The 25,292-nt window shown below is 43.3% G+C and overlaps 1 protein-coding gene across 4 annotated transcripts in view; it reads left to right on the forward strand.

Moving 5' to 3' along the window:
- Positions 1-25,292, forward strand: part of CENPM (centromere protein M) — a 167,677-nt gene that overhangs the window by 48,726 nt on the left and 93,659 nt on the right. For all 4 annotated transcript variants that reach the window (XM_077452546.1, XM_077452543.1, XM_077452547.1 and 1 more), the window contains exon 2: positions 2,115-2,194. In XM_077452546.1, the coding sequence (XP_077308672.1) occupies positions 2,115-2,194 (80 nt within the window). The remainder of the gene's footprint in view (positions 1-2,114; positions 2,195-25,292) is intronic.

The raw sequence follows: 25,292 nt of genomic DNA on the forward strand, positions 1-25,292 counted from the left end.
AATGCTAGGTGCATTTAGTGCTTGAGCATTCATTTCAATGGGCAGAATGAGTGAATGTTCTGGACAGTGAAATGAACGAATAACCAAATGCTTGACATGCCTAAACATGCTTGCAAAACACGTTTTAGTGGCGATATGATGTCTCTTGAGAAATGCAAAAAAGAACGGGGGAGGGGCTGAGCCGTGCTCTGTGGATGGACACAACGTGTGGCTTGGGAGCAAGTGCCTGCACAGCAAGAGGCTTGCTATTGGGTGAACTCAGCAGTGGGGAGGAGCCAGGAACACTGGTTGGGGACCCAACGAGAAAAGAATTGGGGCTGTTCTAACGTGTAGGTGTTTTTTTTTTTTTTTTTTTTGTTTTTTTCTTTGTATATATGCGTTTTGAACCGCATCCGATTCACATGATATGTGAACCAAACCGGCTTTCTATGGAACCAGTTAACATATACATTGCAGTGAATGAGTATGGGTTATGTTGTACTCATTCACCAAAAAGTGTCAGATAAAAACTGTTTGACAATTCCTTTACTATAAAAACAATGTCCCTTTTAATCCCTTAGATCCCAACGTCAATCACGTTGAATGCCGCTGACCTGGGAAAAAATAAAAAAGCTCCGCGCCCATCGCTGTCTCCTGTCATCTGCCCACTCCGCCCTCTGACAGTTCTTAACCACTTGAGTTCCGGACCATTTTGCTGGCCAAAGACCAGAACGCTTTTTGCGATTCGGCACTGCATCACTTTAACTGACAATTGCGCAACGTGGCTCCCAAACAAAATTGATATCCTCCCTCCCCCCCCCCCCCCCCCCCCACACACAAAAATAGAGCTTTCTTTTGGTGGTATTTGATCACTTCCTGCGGTTTTTATTTTTTGCACTATATACAAAAAAAGCGTAAATTTTTAAGAAAACGCATTATTTTTTACATATTGCTATAATATCCCCCAAAATATATAAAAAAAACTTTTTTTTTTCCTCGGTTTGGGTCGATACGTATTCTTCTACTTATTTTTGTTAAGAAAAAAATCGCAATAAGCGTGTATTGATTGGTTTGTGCAAAAGTTATAGCGTTAGTTTTATGGCATTTTTATAAAAAAAAAAATAGATGTGTATATATATATATATATATATATATATATTTTTTTTTTTACTAGTAATGGCAGTGATTTTTATCGTGACTGCAACATTATGGCAGAAACATTAGACATTTTTGACACATTTTTGGGACCATTGTCATTTATACAGCAATCAATGCTATACAAATGCACTGATTCCTGTGTGAATGACACTGGCAGTGAAGGGGTTAACCTCTAGGGGGCAGTGTAGGGGTTAAGTATATCCTGGGGAGTGATTCTAACTGTGGGGGGCGTGGCTACATGTGACACGTCGCTAATCTCTGCTCCCAATCACAAGGAGCAGAGATCAGTGGCACTGTCACTAGGCAGAACAGGCAGATGCTTGTTTACATTAGCATCTCCCCATTCTTCGTCTCCATGAGGCGATCACAGGTATCCCCATGACGATTGAGTCCGTGGGACCCGAGAGATTGACTCACAGAGGTCTCGGCACGCTCTTTCCGTTGGCTCTTTAAATTTGAATAGGAACCACCCTAAAATTGGGTGGAAAACGTAATGCGTTCCGAAAGGTAAACTTATCCTCTAAATTCTAGATCCAATAAATATAGCTCTGAGAAGGTCCTTTATAAGCATGTATTCCTTTGAGGTTCCCCTCCTGCTGTTTACCCAGCAGAAATGCTCGAAAAAAATAAATAACAAAAATGCCCATAGGGATATAGATTATATATATATATATATATATATATACACACACAAATAAAATATATAAAAATATACACACAAATAAAATATAATATAAAAATATACACACAAATAAAATATAATATAAAAATATACACACGCAACAAACTGCTGCTCTTTCTCGCCGGTCTCCACTGAAACCAGAAGTGTCAAAACTCGTCTGTCAAATGTGTTAGATCATTGGTCACATGAGTTCCTTATCTTGTATAATTCTAGCATATTCTCTATACACAACTAAAATTTTGTAAAGTTTATTATACTCCTTAACTTCCCCCTTCTTTTTTTTTTTTCCATTTAGTTAGTTGGGTCAGAAGAAGGTCATCGAGAGCGCCTCGCCCAATCAATGCTAAAAGAGCCCAAAATCTTTGATGTGAAGATGTAAGTAATTGCATCTGTATAAATTTTGTTTTTACAATGACCAAAATTCTACATCGTGTTCGTTTTGCATCCCTCTTCTCCAGTGTTCCTCCTAACAGGGACGCAGACAGCAATAAAAAACTGTTAGGTGTGGTAATCCTACTCCACTGTCCATAAGCAAAAAAAATTGCAATGTAATGTTCTTTTTTTGGGGGCGGGAGGGGGAGATGGAAAGTTTTTGTAAAATTTGCTATTTCATATATATATATAATATAATATAATATAATATAATATATAATATAATATAATATAGTGTGTGTGTGTGTGTAATTACCACACACTTGTGCTCATACGTTTACATACCCTGGCAGAATTTGATTTCTTGGCCATTTTTCATAGAATAACAGAAAAAACTTTTCTTTCACTCATGGTTAGCGTTTGGCTGAAGCCATTTATTATCTATCAACTGTGTTTACACTTTTTAACCACTTAAAGACTGCTGTATTGCCAATGTACGTCATTACAATAGCACAGGCAGGCACAACCACGTACATGTACGTGCCTGCCTTCCAGCGGGTGGGGGGTCTCCCGCTGGATACGGCGGTCCGTTTCCCTCCAGGAGCGATCCGTGATGAGGGGATGGCCGTTGGTTTCTGGCCACCCCCTCTCGATCGCTCCTGGCCAATGACGAACTTCCTCCCACTGTGTATTGTTTACACAGGAAGGAGGAAGTGATGTCATTCTCCTCGGGGCGGTCTTTTTGACCGGACTACGAGGAGAAGACTAAAAGTAAGTGCGCCAAAACACTACACTGACACATAGGTACACAACCCCCCCCCCCCCCCCAGTCACAGTGTCACTGATTGCATTGATCATTTCTTTACTGATCAATGCATTGTGTCAGTTGTAAAAGTAAAAACTGTCAGGGCAGTTAGTGTTAGGGGGCTACCCTGGACCTATCACCCCTAATAAAGATTTAACCCCCTAATTGCCCCTAGAGTTAACCCTTTCACCCCCTTTTGCCAGTGTCACTAAGCGATCATTTTTCTGATCGCTGCATCAGTGTCGCTACTATCCCGATATACTACCCAATAATGGTTTTAACCCCCTGATTGCCCCTAGTTAACCCTTTCACCAGCGATCACAGTATAAGTGTCACTGGTGACGCTGGTTAGCCAGTTAGTTATTTAGGTTCCCCGTCAGGTTTTTATATAGCGCCAGGGACCCCCATATACTACCTAATAAAAATGTGAACCCCCTGATTGCCCCTAGTTAACCCTTTCACCACTGATCACCGTATAAGTGTTACGGGTGACTCTCTGGTTAGTTTGCTTTTTATAGCATCAGGGCACCCACCATTTATTACCCAATAAAGGTTTAACCCCCTGATCACCCGGCGGGTGATATCAATTAGGTTTTAGGGTCAGGGTCTGCGTCGCCCCAGGCAGCGCTAGGTTAGTGCCAGTACCGCTAACACCCAAGTGCAGTATCGATCGATCACTTTCACTTACAAAACACTAAACACATAACTGCAGCAATCGCAGAGTCAGGCCTGATCCCTGCGATCGCTAACAGTTTTTTTGATAGCATTTTATATTTAAATCCGGAAGGCAGTGCTTGGTTTTCGGGGTCCCATACGTGGCTAGACTCCCACACATGTGGTATCCCCATACTCGGGAGAAGTAGAGGAATATATTTTGGGGTGCAATTCCACATATAACCATGGCATGTGTGAGCAATATATCATTTAGTGACAACTTTTTGTAAAAAAAACTTTTTTTTTTTTTTTGTCATTATTCAATCCCTTGGGACAAAAAAAAAATATTCAATGGTCTCAACATGGCCCTCAGCAAATAGCTTGGGGTGTCTACTTTTCAAAATGGGGTCATTTGGGGGGGGTTTTGTGCCATCTTGGCATTTTATGGCCTTCAAAACTGTGATAGGTAGTGAGGAGTAAAATAAAAAATGTATGCCCTTAGAAATCCTGAAGGCGGTGCTTGGATTTCGGGGTCCCGTACGCGGCTAGGCTCCCAAAAAGTCCCACACATGTGGTATCCCCGTACTCAGGAGAAGCAGCAGAATGTATTTTGGGGTGTCATTTCACATATGCCCATAGCATGTGTGAGCAATATATCATTTAGTGACAACTTTGTGCAAAAAAAAAAAAAGTTTGTAATATTCCCGCAACTTGTGGCAAAATATAGAATATTCCATGGACTCAACATGCCTCTCAGTAAATAGCTTGGGGTGTCTTCTTTCCAAAATGGGGTCATTTTGGGGGGTTTTGTGCTATTTTGGCATTTTATGACCTTCGAAACTGTGATAGGTAGTGAGGAGTTAAATCAAAAATTTGCATCTTTAGAAATTCTGAAGGTGGTGATTGGTTTTCGGGGTGCCGTGCGCGACTAGACTCCCAAAAAGTCCCACACATGTGGTATCCCCATACTCGGGAGAAGTAGCGGAATATATTTTGGGGTGCAATTCCACATATAACCATGGCATGTGTGAGCAATATATCATTTAGTGACAACTTTTTGTAAAAAAAATTTTTATTTATTTTTGGTCATTATTCAATCCCTTAGGACAAAAAAAATAAATATTCAATGGGCTCAACATACCCATCAGCAATTTCCTTGAGGTGTCTACTTTCCAAAATGGGGTCATTTGGGGGGGGGGGTTTGTACTGCCCTGCCATTTTAGCACCTCAAGAAATGAGATAGGCAGTCATAAATTAAAAGCTGTGTAAATTCCAGAAAATGTACTCTAGTTTGTAGACGCTATGACTTTTGCGCAAACCAATAAATATACGCTTATTGACATTTTTTTTACTAAAGACATGTGGCTGAATAAATTTTGCCCTCAATGCATGACTAAAATTTAGTTTATTCGATTTTTCTTATAACAAAAAGAAGAAAATAAATATCTTTTTTATTTTTTTTTTTCAAAATTTTCGCTCTTTTTCCATTTATATCGCAAAAAAAAAAATCGCAGAGGCAATCAAATACCATCAAAAGAAAGCTCTATTTGTGGGAAGAAAAGGACGCAAATTTTGTTTGGGTGCAATATTGCATGACCGCGCAATTACCAGTTAAAGCAGCGCAGTGCGAAATTGGAAAAAGACCTCTGGTCCTTAAGGTGTTTATTGGTCCGGGGCTGTAGTGGTTAAAATCCTAATCACAACAGAAATTACCCAAATGACCCTGGTCAAAAGTTTACATACCCCAGTTCTTAATACCATGTATAGCCCCCTTTAACATCGATGACAGCTTGAAATCTTTTGTGGTAATTGTGGATGAGACTCTTTATCTTCTCAGATGGTAAAGCTGGCCATTCCTCTTGGCAAAAAGCCTTAAGTTCCTGTAAATTCTTGTATGAACTGCACGTTTTGAGATCACCCCAGAGTGGCTCAATGATATTGAGGTCAGGAGACTGAGATGGCCACTCCAGAATCTTCAATTTATTCTGCTGTAGCCAAACAGGTCGACTTGGCCTTGTGTTTTGAATCATTGTCACGTTGGAATGTTCAAGTACGTCCCATGCACAGCTTCCTGGCTGATGAATGCAAATGTTCTTCCGGTATTTTTTGATAACATACTGCATTCATCTCACTATTAAATTTGACCAAATTTCCTGTGCCTTTTGTAGCTCGCACATCCCCAAAACATCAGCGATCCACCTCTGTGTTTCACAGAGTAGTTGACTCTCCAAATTAAGTTTTTATAGTTGTGGCCAAAAAGCTCTATTATGGTCTCATCACTCCAAACTTTGTGCAGAAGGTTTGAGGCTCGTCTCTGTGCCATTTGGAGTATTATAAGCAGGATACTTTTTGGCATTTGCGTAGTTATGACTTTTTTCTGGCGACTCAACCATGCAGCTTATCTTTCTTCAAAAGCCTCCTTATTGTGCATCTTGAAACGGCAGCACCACATGTTTTTCAGAGAGGCCTGTATTTCACCTGAAGTTATTTGTGTTTGTTTTTTTTTTTTTTTTGTTTTTTTGTTTTTTTTACATCCCAAACTACTGTGGTTTGGTTTCAACAGAACCCCTCATTTTCCACTTCTTGATTAGAACACTGCTGATTGGCATTCTCAATTCCTTGGATATCTTTTTATATCCCTTTCCTGTTTTATGCAGTTCAACTACTTTTTCTCTAGTTGTCTGTCCAGGACAGCACTAGAGAGGCTCCACCTCCAGAGGCAGGAAACGCAAACCAGATCTTTAAAGGGCGGTCTCCGTCCCTTCCCCTTCAGTCTTTGTGTTTCCTCCACCGGAGGAGGAGGCTGGATCAGGAGCTCTCCTTCCCCTGACGGTGGGATAGCCCATAAGACGGGGAAGGAGTTCTGGTTACCTGTTGGTAAACGGACGTTTGAAGTCCTCCAGTCGGGTTGACTGCAGCTTCGAACCGGCGTTCTCCTTCTGAAGCCCGGGGAGGGCGTTCGTTTCCCCACCTGACAATAGGTTCAAAATTGGGCGCGAAGTCAGGTGGGGGGCGGGCACAGGCTTCGAGTTCCGGCCTGTGCAACACAGGAGGAGGATAGAGGACTTCCGGCAATCCACTACCGGTTCCGGGTCGCGCGGCGAGCGTGGACGTTCGGGACCTTGGCGGCTATTTTAAAAAGCCGCAGCCACAAAGCGTTCGTGCTGCATCGCTTTATCGCCATTACGAAGGGAAGCCTCCAGGCAGTTAGGCGTGTTCCGATCGAATATGGATGCAGTGGAGAGTGGCAGTGGAGCCGAACCAGCTCAGGTAGGCAAACACAGAGGTGTCTTGTACCTACAGGGCTGGGAGAGAGGGGGGGGGGGGGGGAGTAATGGACTAATCAATGCAAAGGCATTTTGAAATGGTCCAGGTGTATTTTTCCTCCCTCCCTCTCTCAAACAGGATCCGGACTAAAGAGTCTTCCGAATCCTGTTAGCGGTTGGTGGGGTGCACATAGGTGTTTGGTGAAGGCGTCCTATTTTGCTAAAGGTTTCGCTGACGTTGGCTTGTCTGTTTTTTTTCCCTTCCTTCTTCTCTCCTTCTCTTGCCTTAGGCTCTGCCCAAAGAACCAGAGAGGTCAGGGGGGAAGAAGAGATGTCCTTCATGTATGAGTAAATTAAAAGAAGGATGGTCTAAGCCCCTTTGTAAACCATGCATAGACAAATTGGTCTATAAGGAAGCTACGGGAGCTTGTAAGGATTTGATTTCTGGAGTACAGAAAGAAATGGAGTCCATCAAAGCAATGTTAGCGAACCTTGAAACCCCAAAACCAGCCGCAGTTCCCTCTGCTTCCACCCCAGTGGAAGGTGACGAATCAGGGGAGGAGGAATTTGATTCTCTGGATGGCCTAAGTGAGGCGGCATCATCCAGAGATGTTCCTGTTCAAGGGTCAAGCTCTCCCAGATACAGGCTCTCACTCGAGGAGGTTGATGCCTTACTGGGGGTAATTTATGAGACGCTCGAAATCAGAGAGGAGCCAGTCTCCCTGTCCTTGCATGACCGGATGTATCAGACCCTAAAAACAGGTTCAGTTAGGGTCTTTCCGGTTCATAGCACACTGATAGATTCAATCAAAAAAGAGTGGGAGGAGCCAGAGAAAGTTATTTTTCCCTAAAAGCATGAAGCGGAGATTCCCCTTCAGCGAGGACCCCTCTTGTGTTTGGAATAAAGTGCCCAAGGTAGACGCAGCTTTTTCCCAGTGTGCAAAGTCAACAGATCTCGCCTTTGAGGACATGGGTGTTCTAAAGGAACCCATGGATAAAAGGATGGGGGTACTATTAAAGAGGTCATGGGAAGTAACCATGAATAACTTAAAACCTGCAATGGCCACGACAATAGTGGCTCGCAACTTGGAGGTCTGGCTGGAACAATTACAAGGCCATTTGGAAGGGGGTACCTCCAGAAAGGAAATTCCCGATTCCCTTCCTATGCTACATAAAGCAGCAGGTTATATAGCAGATGCCTCTGCGGAGTCTGTTAAATTGTCAGCCAGGACCGCTGCCCTCGTAAATTCATCTCGCAGGGCACTTTGGCTGAAGTCTTGGTCGGGAGACTCGGCCTCAAAAGTGAGGTTATGTGGCATCCCCTTTGAGGGAGACCTTTTGTTCGGGCAGGACCTTGAGAAAGTCCTGGACCGTACTGCGGACAAGAAGGCCTTTCCTGTCAAATCTAAAAAGACTACAGGTAAACGCTTTTTTCGTCCTCAAAGGCAGGGACAGTCACAAGGACAGACCTCTAAGGAGTCAACCCCTAAAACAGTGGATGGGAGGAAAACAGAAAAGCAATCTCTTTTCCTCTTCTAAAAAAAAACACTAAATCCCAGTGACATGGTTCCTGTGGGGGGGAGACTGGGGGGGCGGTTCCTCCCACAGTGGGAAGACGCTACCCCAAATCCTTTTATTCTGAGGATCATCAGGGAGGGTTACAAAATACAGTTCAAACACATCCCACCTGCAAGGATGTGTCTGACCAAGCCTCCCAAAGACCCCCAGAAAGCGACAGCTTTGCTGTCGCAAATTGGCGATTTAATAGATCAGAGGGTTCTAGTGCCAGTTCCGCCACAGGAAATAAATCACGGTTTCTATTCACACGTGTTTGTAGTAAGGAAACCGTCAGGCAAATTACGGTTGATCTTGAATCTGAAGTTACTGAACAAGTGGGTAACTTACAAGAAATTCCGGATGGAAACAATTTTTACAGTGAGATCAGTACTCCCTCCAAATTGTTTCATGGCCTCTCTCGATCTAAGGGACGCGTATCTACACATCCCGATTCGAGAAGACTCTCAAAAGTATTTGAGGATAGCGATTCTTTGGGGAAGTCAGATTCGATACCTCCAATTCAGGGCTCTGCCATTCGGTCTGTCTTCTTCCCCCAGGATATTCACCAAGGTCCTGGCAGAAGCATTGGCTCCCCTAAGACTGAAAGGGATCGCTGTCATACCGTACTTGGACGACCTTTTTTTCTTTGCCCCCTCAAAGCTCCAACTGCAGCGAGATCTGAGGGTAGCTATCTCTTGCCTAAAAAGGCTGGGGTGGTTGATAAACCAAGAAAAGTCGCACCTGATACCAACACAGGCCATACAGTATCTAGGTTTTCTGGTGGATTCAGTGTCACAGAAAGTCTTCCTCACAGGGGAAAAAGTGGAAAAGGTGAAAGAGATGGTAACCTTTTTGCAGTCCAATCAGACAATTTCCATTCGGTCAGCTATGGCAGGGTTGGGCCTATTAGTGGCAACAATCCCTGCAGTTCCTTGGGCAAGAGCTCATTTCAGGTGTCTCCAGGCCAATATTCTGAGCAGCTGGGACGGGACACAAGAGTCCCTGGACGGGACTATCCATCTATCCTCAAAGACCAAAAGGTCTCTTTGGTGGTGGAAGAGAGAGGAGAACCTAGTACGGGGTCTATGGTGGTCTCCTCCAGTGTCTGTTCGCATCACCACGGATGCCAGTGCTTGGGGCTGGGGGGCCCACTTGGGGTCGAAAGTAGCCCAAGGATGCTGGGGGAAGACACAGTCCCAGAGGTCGGCCAATTGGCGGTCTGGGAAGCCTTAAGGGTGTTTGCCAGGGATCTGAAGGACCACCATGTACAGGTCCTCTCGGACAGTATAGTGGCGGTTTCCTACCTAAACAAGCAGGGAGGAACAAGATGCCAGTCCTTGATCAAGCTAACAAGTACGATCATGCATTGGGCAGAAGAAAACCTAAAATCGGTTTCAGCGGTCCATCTAAAGGGGGTGGACAACCACCTGGCAGACTTTGAGTCGACACTGGGTGTACGAATCAGAATGGTCACTAAACAGGGAGATTTTCCAGCTGTTAGTGCGCAAATGGGGTCTTCCGGAAGTGGACTTGTTCGCCAGGAAAGCGAACACCCAGGTACCAGTATACTTCTCCCTAGAGAGGGAGGCAGGGGCAAAAGGGATAGACGCTCTGGCACAAAGCTGGGCATTTCACATTTGCTACGCCTTCCCCCCCATTCAAGCTAATTCCTCTAGTCCTGAGGACATTTTTGCAGGAACGGACCACATTGATACTAGTGGTTCCGTATTGGCCGTAGAGACCATGGTTCTCGATGCTGCTGGGCCTGACAGACGAACCTCCCCTCATACTGCCCGAGAGAGAGGATCTGCTGTCCCAGGGTCCAGTTCTGTTACCAGAACTGCAGACCCTAAAGTTATCGGCCTGGCGTCTGAAGAGAGTCTCTTGAAGTCTAAGGGACTCTCGGATAGGGTAATTAAAACACTTCTTTCTAGTAGAAAGAAGGTAACCCAAGCAATTTATGTTAAGTACTGGAAAGTTTTTTGTTCATGGTTGGACACTAAAAATGTGTCTAAGTATCCCGACAGTCTTGGAATTTTTACAAGACTGTGTGGATAAGGGACTGGCCATTAGTACCTTAAAGGTACAAATTGCGGCCCTGTCTGTTTTTTTGGATCAACCTCTGGCGGTAGACCCGCTAGTTAGCAGGTTCTTTAAGGGGTTGACCAGGATTGAACCTGTTCCTTTCAAAATTTTACCCAAATGGGACCTGTCAATTGTGTTACAGGGATGGGTAAAAAAGTCTCTGGAAGAAGAACCTTCCTTGAGATGGATCACGCTTAAAACAGTGTTCCTAGTGGCTATTTCCACAGCCAGACGCATTAGCGAGCTTCAGGCACTTTCGGTGAAAGAGCCGTTTTTACAAATTTTTGAGGATAGGCTGGTGTTGCGCATGGACCCTGGGTTTTTACCCAAAGTAGTGACAAAGTTCCACAGAACACAGAAAATTGTTTTGCCTTCGTTCTGTGGGTCTCCCACTAATCCTAAGGAGGTAGAGTTTAGCCAACTGGATGTGAGAGCCTGTGTCTTACAATATCTAGAGATGTCAAAAAACATTAGAAAATCAGATGCATTATTTGTTTGTTTTACATGCGGGTAAAAAATTGGGGTCACAAGCTTCAAAAAATACAATTGCAAGGTGGATCAAACAAGCTATTGTAGAAGCCTACAAAGGAATGAAAATGGAATGTCCTTTTCCCCCCATGGCTCACTCCAAACGGGCGCTATCGACCTCATGGGCAGAGCGAGCTGGAGCAACACCAGAACAAATTTGTCGAGCAGCAACTTGGTCAAGCTACTCGACGTTTATGAAGCATTACAGATTGGACCTTATCTCAGCGCAAGACCAGGCGTTTGGGAGAAAAGTCCTTCAAGCGGTAGTCCCCCCCCCTAATCTGGTAAGTTCTCGTTGATCCTCTCTAGTGCTGTCCTGGACAGACGACTAGAGAAAACGAGAGTTAGACTTACCGGTAACTCTGTTTCTAGGAGTCGTCCAGGACAGCATGGATTCCCTCCCTATATGCTGTTATAATGCTGGACAAGTGTTTTTGTCGTTACATAAGCTGTTTCCGGGGAAGTTCTCGTTTACAAGACTGAAGGGGAAGGGACGGAGACCGCCCTTTAAAGATCTGGTTTGTGTTTCCTGCCTCTGGAGGTGGAGCCTATCTCTCTAGTGCTGTCCTGGACGACTCCTAGAAACAGAGTTACCGGTAAGTCTAACTCTCGTTTTTCCCTGCAGATCCTTTGACAATTCTTTTGCTTTCCCCATGACTCAGAATCCAGAAATGTCAGTGCAGCACTGGATGAAAGATGTAAGGGTCTGTCAGGAGTCCAGAAACTCGTTGACCTTTTTATACACACACTAATTACAAGCAAACAGATCACACGGGAGGATGGTTACTTTTTTATAGCCATTCAAACCCCTTTGTGTCAACTTGTGTGCATGTTGTCGTGCCAAAATCACCAGGGTAAGTAAACTTTTGATCAGGGTCATTTGGGTAGTTTCTGTTGTGATTATGATTTAAAAAATAAACACAATTGATAATAAATGGCTTCAGCCAAGCATTAACCATGAGTGAAATTTTTTTTTTTTTGTATTACCGTTAATGTTCTCTGAAAAATGGCTGAGAAATCATAAATTCTGCGCCAGGTTATGTTAACTGACTACATCTGTGTGTGTAGTCGACTACGAAAATATTTGGGAGGTACGGCATGCTGACGTCACCGCGTTCTATGCCAGACCCGGAAGTGTGGGTGGTAACCGAGTTTTTTTTAAACGCTCAGAATTTCTAGTAACATTTGAGTGTACTGGTTTTATTTTTATAATTTAATAAATAAGGGTTTTTTACGCTATGCGAGTGTCCTTTTGTCTTCCTACATGAATTGTGGCATTACCGTTTAACTGATTGGAATTACTATTGAGGAGAGTCTGGTGTGGTTCCTTTGACGGTTCATCCAGATTATCCATTGATATGCCTTTTTGATCTCGCTTAACACTGAGATCTTAACCTCTGGGAAGCGGCCATATTTTCCCATTGGTGGAGGTGCTTTCATTGGATTTCTGTCTACACGAAGTGATGTGGGTGTCAGTTTTTCATTTCACTTTGGACAAACCATCACTATTTTGTCACTATTTTTTGGGACTTGAGAGGACTAATTCATTCTTCTTTTTTGTTTATATATTAAATGAAATTGAATTTTATCCTAATTATGGCTGTATATGTTTGAATTTATAGGAGGTATATATATTTTTTGTCCTAATTTCTATTTATAAATTTATTTTTTATTCGTTTGAGGATCTTTGATAGGTCCTATTTGGTGGGTTTTATTCACGTGTTTTGACACCAGTATTTCACTATTTGAGTTCCTTTGACATATGAATTAGTCATGTAAATGATGTATTTATTTATACTATTTATGAATATAATTATTTTTATGTATACATTTTATATATTATAATCCCTTGTCACCGATCATTCATATTTTCAATCATATGAACCGTTTTAGATGGGGATATAATTTATTTTCCATTTAGTCAGGCTGTTTGGTTTTTTGCTTTCAAGCTCCATATACACAGATACAATTTTCGAACTTTTTTTTAGCGCAGCTCACCATTACACGTAGCCTATATTATCAGAGTATTACGATTATAGTTGGAGTTTATAGGGAGGGCTTTGAAATAGCGCAGTTTACTTTTTTACCCGACTACGAAAATACGTCGACGCATCACTCATCTCATCTCACAGGTAAATGGCGGTAAATGGCGGTAATGGCGGCTCCTGGGAATGGGGAAAGTTCCAGTGCAGCACGAAAAGCCAAACCATGACTTTCAAAAGTATGGGAGTTCTTTAAACAGAGGCCAGATAAAATGGTCCTTTGTTCCCTCTGCAAAACCAAAATGGCATACCACGGCAGCACTACTGCGATGCACAAGCACCTCAGAAGAAACCATCCTGGCGCTCTACGACCTCAAACAGATGAGCCATCTTTGTAAGTAGTACTTTTTTAGTTTTGGGAGCAGTTATTACAATTGTGTTGTGGTCAATTAATATATGCTAGTAAATAATTGCGGATACATCATTATTAGTGCATGCTCAGGGGTACCCATATTTGTTGCTGTGCTTTGCTAATTGCTTTTTTGTAGTGGCCATCTCCAGGTTTTTTTTTTGTTTTGTTTTTTAATGTTTCACAAGGCACTTTGCAGTGCAGCCCTCAGTATCTTGCTGATCTGGGTATCCCTCAGGGCATGGTTGACATTGAAAACTGACTGCAATGTATGACCAGAACATCTGAGAGAAGAGATGCCATGCTTTTCTTCCAAAATACGCAGAGCAGCGACAACATTGCATTTTTGGCTATGGCCATGGATATCTCAAACTTTTTCAAATAGATGAAATACAATTAATATAATCATTATTATTCATAATTAAGCATATTTATTACATTCAGTTCATATTTAATATTATGCAGATTTACTACCCTACCCTCTTTGAAATACAGTACAAGTACATTATTAGCATTGAGCATTCATAGATTTCATGTTGGTTAAACTTGGTTCCTAAATCTTAATTGTGTGTTTTGTTGTTTTTTTCTCAGGAAGAGGCAAAGCTATGTACAGGAGTTTTTTTTCATAAAAAGGATTTAACTGTTTGCACACCCCAAATGGCCGTTGCACATACCAATAGCATACTCAACATGATTGTTAAAGATATGAGAACTCTTTCTATTGTAGACGGTCAAGATTTCGTGAGATGATCAACATGTTTTACACAGGATGCACACTTCCCTCCAGGTCCCATTTCGCTAAGCTGATGGAGAAGAAATATGAGGAGAATTTTGAAAGATTGAAAGTGTCACTCAAAGATGTGAAATCAAAAATAGCTCTCACTACAGACGCATGGACCAGCATTGCCACAAAGGCATACTTGGGTGTCACATGCCACTTCATTAATGAAGACTGGAATCTTACATCGTACAATCTGACCCCTATGCCACTTGAAGATCAGCACACAGCTGAAAACATTGCTAACTGGGTGGAAAAAGCAGCTGGAAAGTTTGCGATGGCGATGGCCAATGTAAATGGAGTTGTTCATGATAACGCTGCAAATGTTGTTGTTGCTCTGCGTATTTTGGAAGAGAAGCATGGCATCTCTTCTCTCAGGTGTGCTGGTCATACATTGCAGTTGTCAACCATGCCCTGAGGGTCCCCAGATCAGCAAGACACTGAGCTGCAAAGTGCCTCGTGGAACATTTAAAAAAAAAAAAGTGAGCTGGCCACTACAAAGCTTAAAGCAAAGCAGCAACAAATGGGTACCCCTGAGCATGCACTAATAAATGATGCATCTGTAAGATGGAACAGTACTTTACAAATGATCAGCCGCCTGCTTGAACAGAGGTGGCCTGTGACTGTAACTCTTTCCGATCCTGATGTCGCACCACGAGGGAAGCGCTTCCTGGATTTAAAACATGATCAGTGGAGCTTACTTGAGGAAGTGGAACAAGTCCTGAAGCCTTTTGAGTGTGCTACTGTTTTCTTGAGTGGAGAGTCCTATGCGACTGCTTCCGCTCTACCTCCTCTGGTAAAGGGCCTCCAGAAATCCATACAGAGTGCAATTTGCGAGACAGCAGCAGTCAAAGCTTCCCAAAGTGTTGCTGCACAGGAGATGACATCAAGATGGCAGCGGGAAACTAAATTCAGCAATGATAGTGGAGAAAATAGGTCTTATTGCAGCAGCCCTGGACCCCAGATTCCGCAAACTAAAATTCCTGCCAGCAGAGGACAGTGCAAAAGTTCACCTCAAGGTCCAAGCTCTTGCTCTTGAAGTAAAAAAAAAAAAAGATATGAGGAAGAGCAAACGCAACATCGATGTGAGGAACAACGGTCAACCAGTGCAGACATGAAATTTACTGAGAAGAGGCAAGTGTCTCTATTAGACACTTTGCTTGGTGATTCAGATGACCACTACAGTAATGGTGAGGATGACATGACTGGTCACATCCAAGATCAAGCAACCCACAGAGAAGTAGTGAGGAATGAGATATACATGTATTTTAGTGAGCGGGCTATTCCAAAGGAAGAAAATCCGCTGAAATGTTGGAAGGAAAATAAGAGGTTTCCCATCTTGGCTATGCTGGCAAAGAGTTGCTTGTCTGTGCCTGCAACATCAACCCCATCTGAAAGGCTTTTCTCAGTTGCTGGCAACATTGTGACTAAAAAAAAGCAAGCCTAACTTCAGAGCATGTTGATATGCTAACCTCCCTCCATTGCAATGCTAAAATATAGCATTGCAATGGAGTAAGTAACACAGGCCCCTAACCTTTTGCCCTGTTCATGTTGGGCTGTATTTATGTTGAGATGGCTGCCTTCAGTTTGCAATTTATTGGCCATTATTTTTGCACAGTGTTGAGCAGTGCTTTTTGTTGGGCTTGGTTCCTTGAAAACTGTTACTGCTTACAGGTATTTTTTACATTACAATTACATGTAACACACCACAAAAATACTGCTCAATCAACACTCTACAATAACACTATGTAATGATTACATAGTGTTATTGTATGTTGACCCGCATTTTTGTGGTGTTACTTTATAAACACTTTAGGGCAGCAGGCATAATGCCATATAAATTCTGCCTAACACTTTGCAAAAGATGCATTCTGAAGGCATTATGAGGTTGAAAGTAAAAGTAGTAAGGTTACCACATAATGCCTTGCCTTCAGAATGCATGTTTTCCCAAGAGTTAGGCAGAATTTATATGGCATTTTCATGCCTCATGCCCTAAAGTGTTACATTTTATTTTTGTATATGTCTGTTCTGTGTTTTTGCACAGTGTTGAGCAGCAGTGCTTTTGTTGCATTTATATGGCATTTTTTTTTAATGCTTCTGGCTCTGAATTAGCGGCAATGCCATTATTCATGCCTGATGCTAAAGTGGTGGTTACATTTTATTTTTGGCACTTTTTTTTTTTATACTGTAAAAACTTCAACCACATTGAATTATTTTTTGGAATTTTTTTTAATAAAAGTTGAAATATTATATTAGAAGTTGTACTTATCATTTTTTGTAAAGTTATCCAAAGGATTAATTATTCTAATCACTAAAAGAACACACTAGATTAAATTAAAAAAAGAAATTAAATAATCATTAGTCGATGACTATTCGAAAAAATAATTGACAGACAAACGAATTGTTAGTTGCAGCTTTTAATATATATATATATATATATATATATATATATATATATATATATATATATATATATATTTTACTTTGTCTTCAAATCATCAAATGTCATGTACATCAGCAATAGCAGCTACCGTATACAGTTACGAGCATTCCTGCTCTTCTTCAAGCTGTCTGGCAATGTGTAACATAATACAAACAAAACCCTCCCTCTTTTAAAAAATCAAAGACAGTTGGGTGTTGCCCCACAGGTGAGTCCCATGCTCCCAAAATTGAAAGCACATGGAATAAATTAACCTCCTATAAATTACACAATCGTGTGTGTGTGTGTGTATATATGTATGTGTGTGTATATGTGTATATATATATATATATATATATATATATATATATATATATATATATATATATATATATATATATATATATATATATTCGATCCTATATATTCGATCCTATATATTTCACTGGCACTATTTTATGTTTAATTTATGTAATTGTTTATATGAAGTGATCACACATTATTTAGCGCCACACTTTTCTTTATTGACCACTGGGCACCAATTTTCAGCTTTCAGTGCTCTCACATTTTGAATGACAGTTACTCAGTCATGCAACACTGTATCCATATGAAATTTGTCTTTTTTTTTAATTTATTTATTTATTTATTTATTTTCACACAAATAGCTTTCTTTTGGTGGTATTTAATTACCACTGTGTGTGGGTTTTTTTTTTTTTTTTTTTTTTTTTTTTGATATAAAAGAAAAAAGACCGAAAAATTCTGTAAAAAAATAAATACATTTTCTTCGTTTCTGTTATAAAATTTAGCCGATTTAGTAATTTTTCTAAATAAATTTTGGCCAAAATTTATACCACTACATATCTTTGGTAAAAATAAGTACAAATTGGTGGATATTATTTGGTCTTTGTGAAAGTTAGAGAGTCCACAAGCTATGGTGCCAATATCTGAAAATGTATCACACCTGATGTACTGACGGCCTATTTCAATTCTTGAGACCCTAACATGCCATAAAAGTACAAATACCCCCCAAATTACCCATTTTTGGAAATAAGACATTCTAAGGTATTTAGTAAGAGGCATGATGAGTTTTTTGAAGTTGTCTTTTTTTTTCCCCACAATTCTTTGCAATATCAAGATTTTTTTTTTTTTTTTCACAAAATTGTCATAATATCAGTTGATATCTCGCACAAAGCATATGCATACCCCAAAACACATTCTGCTATTACTCCCGAGTATGGCGATGCCACATTTGTGAGACTTTTACACAGCGTGGCCACATACAGAGGCCCAACATGCAGGAAGCACCATCAGGCGTTCTGGAGCACCCAGGACAATTCTGACATTTCTCTCCTACATGTAAAAATCATCATTTATTTTCTAGAAAATTACATAGAACCCCAAAACATAATAATATATGTTTTTTTTTTTTTTTAGCAAAGACCCTAGAGAATACAATGGTGGTCGTTGCAACTTTTTATCTCGCACAGTATTTGCGCAGCAATTTTTTTATGCTTTTTTTGGGGGAAAAAAATTGTTTTGTGCTTAACCACTTTCAGACCGGACCAATTTGCTGGTCAAAGACCAGACCACTTTTTGCGATTCGGCACTGCGTCGCTTTAACTGACAATTGCGCGGTCGTGCGACGTGGCTCCCAAACAAAGTTGACGTCCTTTTTTTCCCACAAATAGAGCTTTCTTTTGGTGGTATTTGATCACCCCTGCGGTTTTTATTTTTTGCGCTATAAACAAAAATAGAGCGACAATTTTGAAAAAAAACGCATTATTTTTTACTTTTTGTTATAATAAATATCCCCCAAAAATATATAAAAAAACATTTTTTTCCCTCAGTTTAGGCCGATACGTATTCTTCTACATATTTTTGTAAAAAAAAATCGCAATAAGCGATTGATTGGTTTGCGCAAAAGTTATAGCGTTTACAAAATAGGGATAGTTTTATAGCATTTTTATTAATAATTTTTTTTTTCTTTTTTTACTAGTAATGACGGCGATCTGCGATTTTTTTTTTTTTTTTTTTTTTTTTTGTTTTTTTTTTTATTGTGACTGCGACATTGTAGGGGACCCATCGGACATTTTTGACACATTTTTGGGACCATTGTCATTTATACAGTAATCACTGCTATATAAATGCAGTGATTCCTGTGTAAATGACACTGGCAGTGAAAGGGTTAACCAGTGGGTGGCAGTGTAGGGGTTAAGTGTTCCTAGGGGTGTGTTACTAACTGTGGGGGGGTTGGGCTTTCATTTAGTGTACACTGATCTCTGCTCCAATCACATGGAGCAGAGATCAGCGTCACTAGTTGCTAGGCAGAATGGAAAAATGTTGTTTACACAGCATTTCCTCCATTCGGCCGCTCCGTGAGACGATCGCGGGGATGCCCGCGGCGATCGAGTCCGCGGGTCCCGCGACCGGACCCCAGGGGGTCCCGACCAGCGCAGGAGTGCGCCGCCGGCGGATCGCTCCCGATGGCAGGGCGGCATCAAATATTGGACGTACCTGTACGCCAATATGCCTGCCCGTGCCATTCTGTCGACGTACATCGTTGTGCGCTGGTCGGGAAGTGGTTAAAAAAATAAATAAATAAAAAAATTAAAGTTAGCCCAATGTTTTTGCATAATGTGAAAGATGAAGTTACGTAAATAGATACCTAACATGTCACTCTTTAAAACTGCACATGCTCGTGGAATGGCGCCAAACGTCACTACTTAAAAATCCCCCATAGGCGACGCTTTACATTTTTTTTTTTTTTTTTACTGGTTACATGTTTTGAGTTACAGAGGAGGTCTAGGGCTAGAATTATTGCTCTCGCTCTAACGTTCGCAGCGATACCTCACATGTGTGGTTTGAACACCGCTTTCAATGTGGGTGGGACTTACGTATGCGTTCGCTTCTGCATGTGAGCACATGGGGACAAGGGCGCTTTAAATTTTTATTTTAGTTTTTTTTATTGTTCATTTTACTTTATTTTGGTTTGACTTTTTTTTTTTTTCCCACAAAAATAAATTTTTTGATCACTTTTATTCCTATTACAAGGAATGTAAACATCCCTTGTAATAGGAATATGGCATGACAGGTCCTCTTTACAGTGAGATATGGGGTCAATAAGACCCCGCATCTCACCTCTAGGCTGTGAAGCCTGAAAAAAAAAAAAAAGATTCTGGCTTTGATCGTATTGGTTAGTCTGTAGAAGCACCGGAGGGCGGCGGGGCGCCTCTCGCCTCCTGTAAGAATGATCAAGCAGCGGAACAGTCGCTATGATTGTTCTTATGGTGTAGGGAATCGCCGGCTGAAAAAGCTGATATCTGAATGATGCCTGTAGCTACACCCATCATTCAGATAGCCCCTCACAAAGTCAAGGACATCGTATGACGGCTGGCTGGGTATTGCAGGGTATCACCGACTATGGCTGGGTATTGCAGGGTATCACCGACTATGGTTGGGTATTGCAGGGTATCACCGACTATGGCTGGGTATTGCAGGGTATCACCGACTATGGCTGGGTATTGCAGGGTATCTCCAACTATGGCTGGGTATTGCAGGGAATTGGGTTCATTTTCAGTGAGCAGCACTGTGGGCACTGCAGATGCAGCCCACATCGCTGCTGACACCGATCTCTTACCCCCTCCACTGTAGCGATTGGTACAGAGAGGGGAGGGAGGAACTTGCGTCATGTTTGCTTACAAATGATCACTCCGTCATTTGACTGAGCGATCACGTGGTAAATGCCCGCGATGAGCGGGCATTTACCGTGATGCGTCGGGTCCTGCGGTCATGGATGCTCTCGAATGCGTGCCCCAGGGGGTGCGCGAGAGCAGAATTCTGTGATGACGCCATATGACGGCCTCTCAGAGTTAAGCAACCGCCCTGTAACCGTCATTCGGCTATGGGACATTTGTTAAGTGGTTAAATTGTATAGAGTTAAAATAGTTAATAATTTCTTGTCACTTTAAACAAACGTGCAACACTACCCAAATAATTTTTATCATTTTGTTCCCACAAATAGAGCTTTCTTTTGGTGGTATTTAATCACCACTGGGGTTTTTATTTTTTGCTAAACAAAAAGACGCAAAATTTTGAAAAGAAGGGCAAAAAACATTTTTTTTTCTTTTTCTCTTTCTCTTTCGTTCATTGACTGACGCAGCTCCAGTAATCTTGACATAGGGTTGTTATGCCACATTCAGGAGAGGACTAGGCAGAACACGTAATAAATGTGAAAAACAGAATTTTACAGTTCCGCCCAGGGGGCAGTCCCTCTGGTAATAACCCCCCAGCCTGCTTCCTGCAGCTCAGTTTTTTTTCTGCCTAGTGAAGAAGGACCTAGGCCCCTGCTCTGATAGATCAAATGATGCTGACTAGGACTGAACTGACAGTGAGGATGATTCCCCGTCCGGGTCTGTGCAAAACAAGGCGCTAGTTGGAGCACTATCGCAGCTGTGCATTATACCCTGAAAATTCAGGATACAGCCGGATTCTCTGCTGAAGTAGCTGCCCCTTTTGGGTCCCGTAAGCCAGCCCGTGTACCTAAGGTGTTTCCGTATCTGACTTATTTCATATACAAGGAATGGGGAAGCCCGCAACAGACCTTCTCGGCCCCTAAAAGAATGGCGGTGCGCTACCCCTTTGAGGAGAGCCTTCTTAAAAAATGGTCGGCTCCTCCGGTCGTGGACCCCCCCCCCAGTATCCAGGTTAAACAAAGTAACCACGATCCTGGTAGAGGGGACTCCTGCATTTAAGGACTCTACCGACAGGAAGGCGGAGGCAATGGTCCGTTCCTTGTTTATGATTGGGGGCTCAGCAATACGACCAGTACTGGCCACAGCACTAGTGTCGCAGACACTTACTGAATGGGCAAAACGTTTGCACTGTGAATTTGAGGAGCAGCAGATTACTCCTGTCTGCGTGGGACTAGCAGACCAGTTAGTGCACGGCCTTAAGTAAGTTTGTGAAGTTTGCTTCAGCACCCCCACCCCCCCCCCCCCCCCCCGAGTCTTTACCAAGGTATTGGCTCCAATTTTGGCGTTGTTGCGACAACGCGGGATCGCAATCGTATTTTACCTAGATCTCCTTCCGCCTCAGAATTAAAGGAGGATGTGGCGATCACCATGCAAACTCTGCAGGAATTTGGGTGTCTGTTGAACCTCAAAAAGTCGGTGCTTATACCGACTCAGCGCCTGGAGTACCTAGGTTTATTGCTGGACTCCGTGGAAGCGCGAGTGTTTCTCCCTTCAGATAAACTGCAGTCTCTGAGCCGTGGCGAAGCTGTTGATGAACCGCAGGTGGTCGTCGCTGCCCTTCCACATGTGAGTCCTGGGTCTCATGGTGGCCTCCTTCGAAGCGGTACCATATGCCCAATTTCACACCAGAGTCTTGCAGAAGGAGCTATTGACAAAATGGGACAATCTCCATTATGCCTGGATCGGCAGCCAGTCAGTCAGGGACTCCCTGCTCTGGTGGATGATCTCCCCGGCACTTCAGTCTGGGAAGTCGTTCCTACCTCGACATTGATCACAACGGATGCCAGCCTGACCAGCTGGAGTGGAGTACTGGGAGTACAGTCGACCCAGGGCCTCTGGTCGGGGGAGGAATCCAAGTTGCCGATCAATGTGCTTGAGTTCCGATCGATCAGGCTATGCCTCTCCACATGGTCGATGAGACTACAAGGGCTTCCGATCAGGATCCAGTCAGACAACGCCACAGCGGTGGCATATGTAAACCATCAACGAGGCAAAAGAAGCTCGGCTGTAGCATGGCAGGTCGCTCACATCTGCTGGTGGGCAGAGCAACATGTAACGGCCCTGTCGGCCATATCCATGTACCAACTGATCAAAGCCTTTCCCCCGCTAAAACTGTTACCACGTCTGCTTCGCAGAGTGGAGGCCGAGGGGATTTCAGTGATGCTGATTGCCCCAGATTGGCCTCAGCGTCCCTGGTACGCCGACCTAGTACGCCTGGCGGCTACCGATGTGAGAAGACCTTCTGTCTCCAGGGTCTGATTCTCCATCCTGCTTTTACCATCGCTGGTTTTAATAACATGGCTGTTGAGAGCCAGGTGCTAAGGAACCGAGACCTGTCTGACTCTGTGATTTCAACTATGAGGGCACGGAAATCTACTAGGAAGATATACCATCGTACTTGGAAGGCTTATATCTCCATGTGTGAGGAAATGGGATGGCGTCCGCGCACCTATTCCGTTTCCAGGATCCTGCTGTTCCTACAGCAAGGAGGAGACCAGAAACTGGCTTTAAGCACCATCAAGGGACAGATGTCAGCCTTGGCTGTCTTTTTCCAACGACCCCTGGCGTCTCCCTCTCTAGTGAGCACCATTTGTACAAGTGGTCCGCTATGTAGTCCCTCCGGTGCATCCACCCTTGCCCCCGTGGGATCTGAACCTGGTCCTATCAGCGCTTCAGAAACCACCGTTTGAGAACATCAGGGAAATTCCCTTGTTGACTCTTTCTCAGAAAGTGGTCTTCCTAGTGGCCATTACATCAGCCAGGGGGGTTTTGGAACTGGCGGCCTTGTCTTGCAAGTCGCCCTATCGTATCTACAAGGATAAGGTGGTTCAACCACCTTTTTCTACTGAAGGTAGTTTCGGCCTTTCACATCAATAAAGACATATGTGTACCATCTGTGTCGTAAACCAACACATCCTAAGGAGGTGGCCCTCCATTCCCTGGATGTGGTCTGGGCTCTAAAGTTATATCTGTCTGCCACGGTTATCTTCTGGAAGTCACTCTGTTCGTTTCGGTAGCTGGTCCGAAAAGAGGATTGGTCTCGTTGTCCAGGTGGATCAGACAAATCGTGGTCCAGGCTTACGTCTTGAAGGGACAGGTGCCCCCTTTTCCTGTAAGGGTCCATTCCATAGGGGCAATTGGGACCTCTTGGGCTTTCCAACATCAAGCGTCAGTCGCTCAAGTGTGTAAGGTGGCGACTTGGTCGTCCGTTCACACTTTTACAAAGTTCTACAAAGTGGATGTAGACGCATCGTCTGGCTGCTTTGGCTGCAAAGTTTTGCAGGTGGCCGTGTGATGTAGCAATTTTACACTATTTCTTCTAAGAAAAAGTTAACTTTTTTGAATGTTAAGGCACTTTTGCTGCATTTGGTGGACCGCAAATTCTGATGCGGTTATTTCAGATGGTTACTCCCCTGTTAGGGAGCACCACTAGTTGTGGGTGAAGTTATCTTGCTGTTCCCACCCCTCGTTATGACTGCTTGGAGACGTCCCTACGGTTGAGATTACTGGAGCTGTCAGTCAATGAAAGAGCACCCTCCCCTCCTATTGGTTTACATTATACTGCTCGTTGACGTACCGAGCTGCAGTTGGGTTACTACCAGAGGGAGCGCCCCCTAGGCGCAACCGCAAAGTTCTGTTTTTCACATGTATTACATGTTCTGCCTAGTCCTCTCCTGAAGGTGGTGTAATAACCCTACGGTCAAGATTACAGCAGCTGTGTCAGTCAATGAAATTCAGAGAAAAGGATGAGTACAAAAATCCTATTTTTGTTTTCTGTTATAAAATGTTGAATTTTTTTTTTTTTATTCTCCTTCCCTGATGAGGTGGCACTGATATGCAACACTGATGGGCACTTATGCAGGGCACTGGCATCATTTATGGGCACTGATTGGCATCCCGGGTGGGCATATCTGGTGAGCATCCTCGGGAAGGGGCCGGGGCACTGCACTAATAATGTAGAACCCACCCCTGTCAGAGCAGCCGATCGACTCTCCACTTGTCTGTCAGACGCGATAGAGGAAAAGCCGATACTGGCCTTTTCCTGTTTACACTGTGATCAGCTGTGATTGGACACAGCTGATCGCATGGTTAAGAGCCTCAGAGGCTTTTTACCTAGATCGGAGTTCCGTTGTGGCAGACTGACACACCACACCACTGATCGCCTGTACTGGCTTGTTATCCTGCTGGACGTCTATATGACGCCCAGTCATAACTGAAACACTTACGAACCGTCGTTCTACTATAGGCCGGGCAGGAAGTGGTTAACTTATTCAAGAAAAAAATGCCATTGTGCCAAAAATGTAGACCCTTAACTAGATGCTGACTGTCGGCCGTCAAATGACGGCCAGGCGGCGCACCTATTGGGGCGGGAGGCCGTCATATGACGGCCTCCCGTTTAAACAGGGAATGCTCGCATCCCTGTTTCTTTTGGTGGCGGCGTGTCACGGAGACACTGCTCGCCACCGAAGGGGGTGAACAGCCATTGGTTATGGCTGTTTACCACGTGATCGGCCGTGATGAAGTCAACGCCGATCACAAATGGTCACACCCCGGCTGTGCACGGCGCATGCGCGCTGCGCGGGCATGTCGGTGGCGGCGTGTTCCCCGGGAACACTGCTCGTCACCGACGCTGGTAAACAGCCATTGGCCGGCTGTTTACCCACGTGATCGGCTGTGAAAGGATCACAGCCAATCACTAAAATGTAAACAAACCGCGGTAACGAGATGTTACCGGGTTGTTATCCTCCTCACACACCGATCGTGTGTGAGGAGGAGATTGCGGTAACATCTCGTTACCGCCTAGTGTACACCAATCATACTGATTGCGCCCCCCCCAATAAAGTACTGAGTACCCGAGTACCTGTC

Source organism: Lithobates pipiens, unplaced genomic scaffold (genome assembly GCF_037356315.1).
Source record: "Lithobates pipiens isolate NorthernLeopardFrog02 unplaced genomic scaffold, aLitPip1_a1.2 Scaffold_23, whole genome shotgun sequence".
Taxonomy (NCBI): domain Eukaryota; kingdom Metazoa; phylum Chordata; class Amphibia; order Anura; family Ranidae; genus Lithobates; species Lithobates pipiens.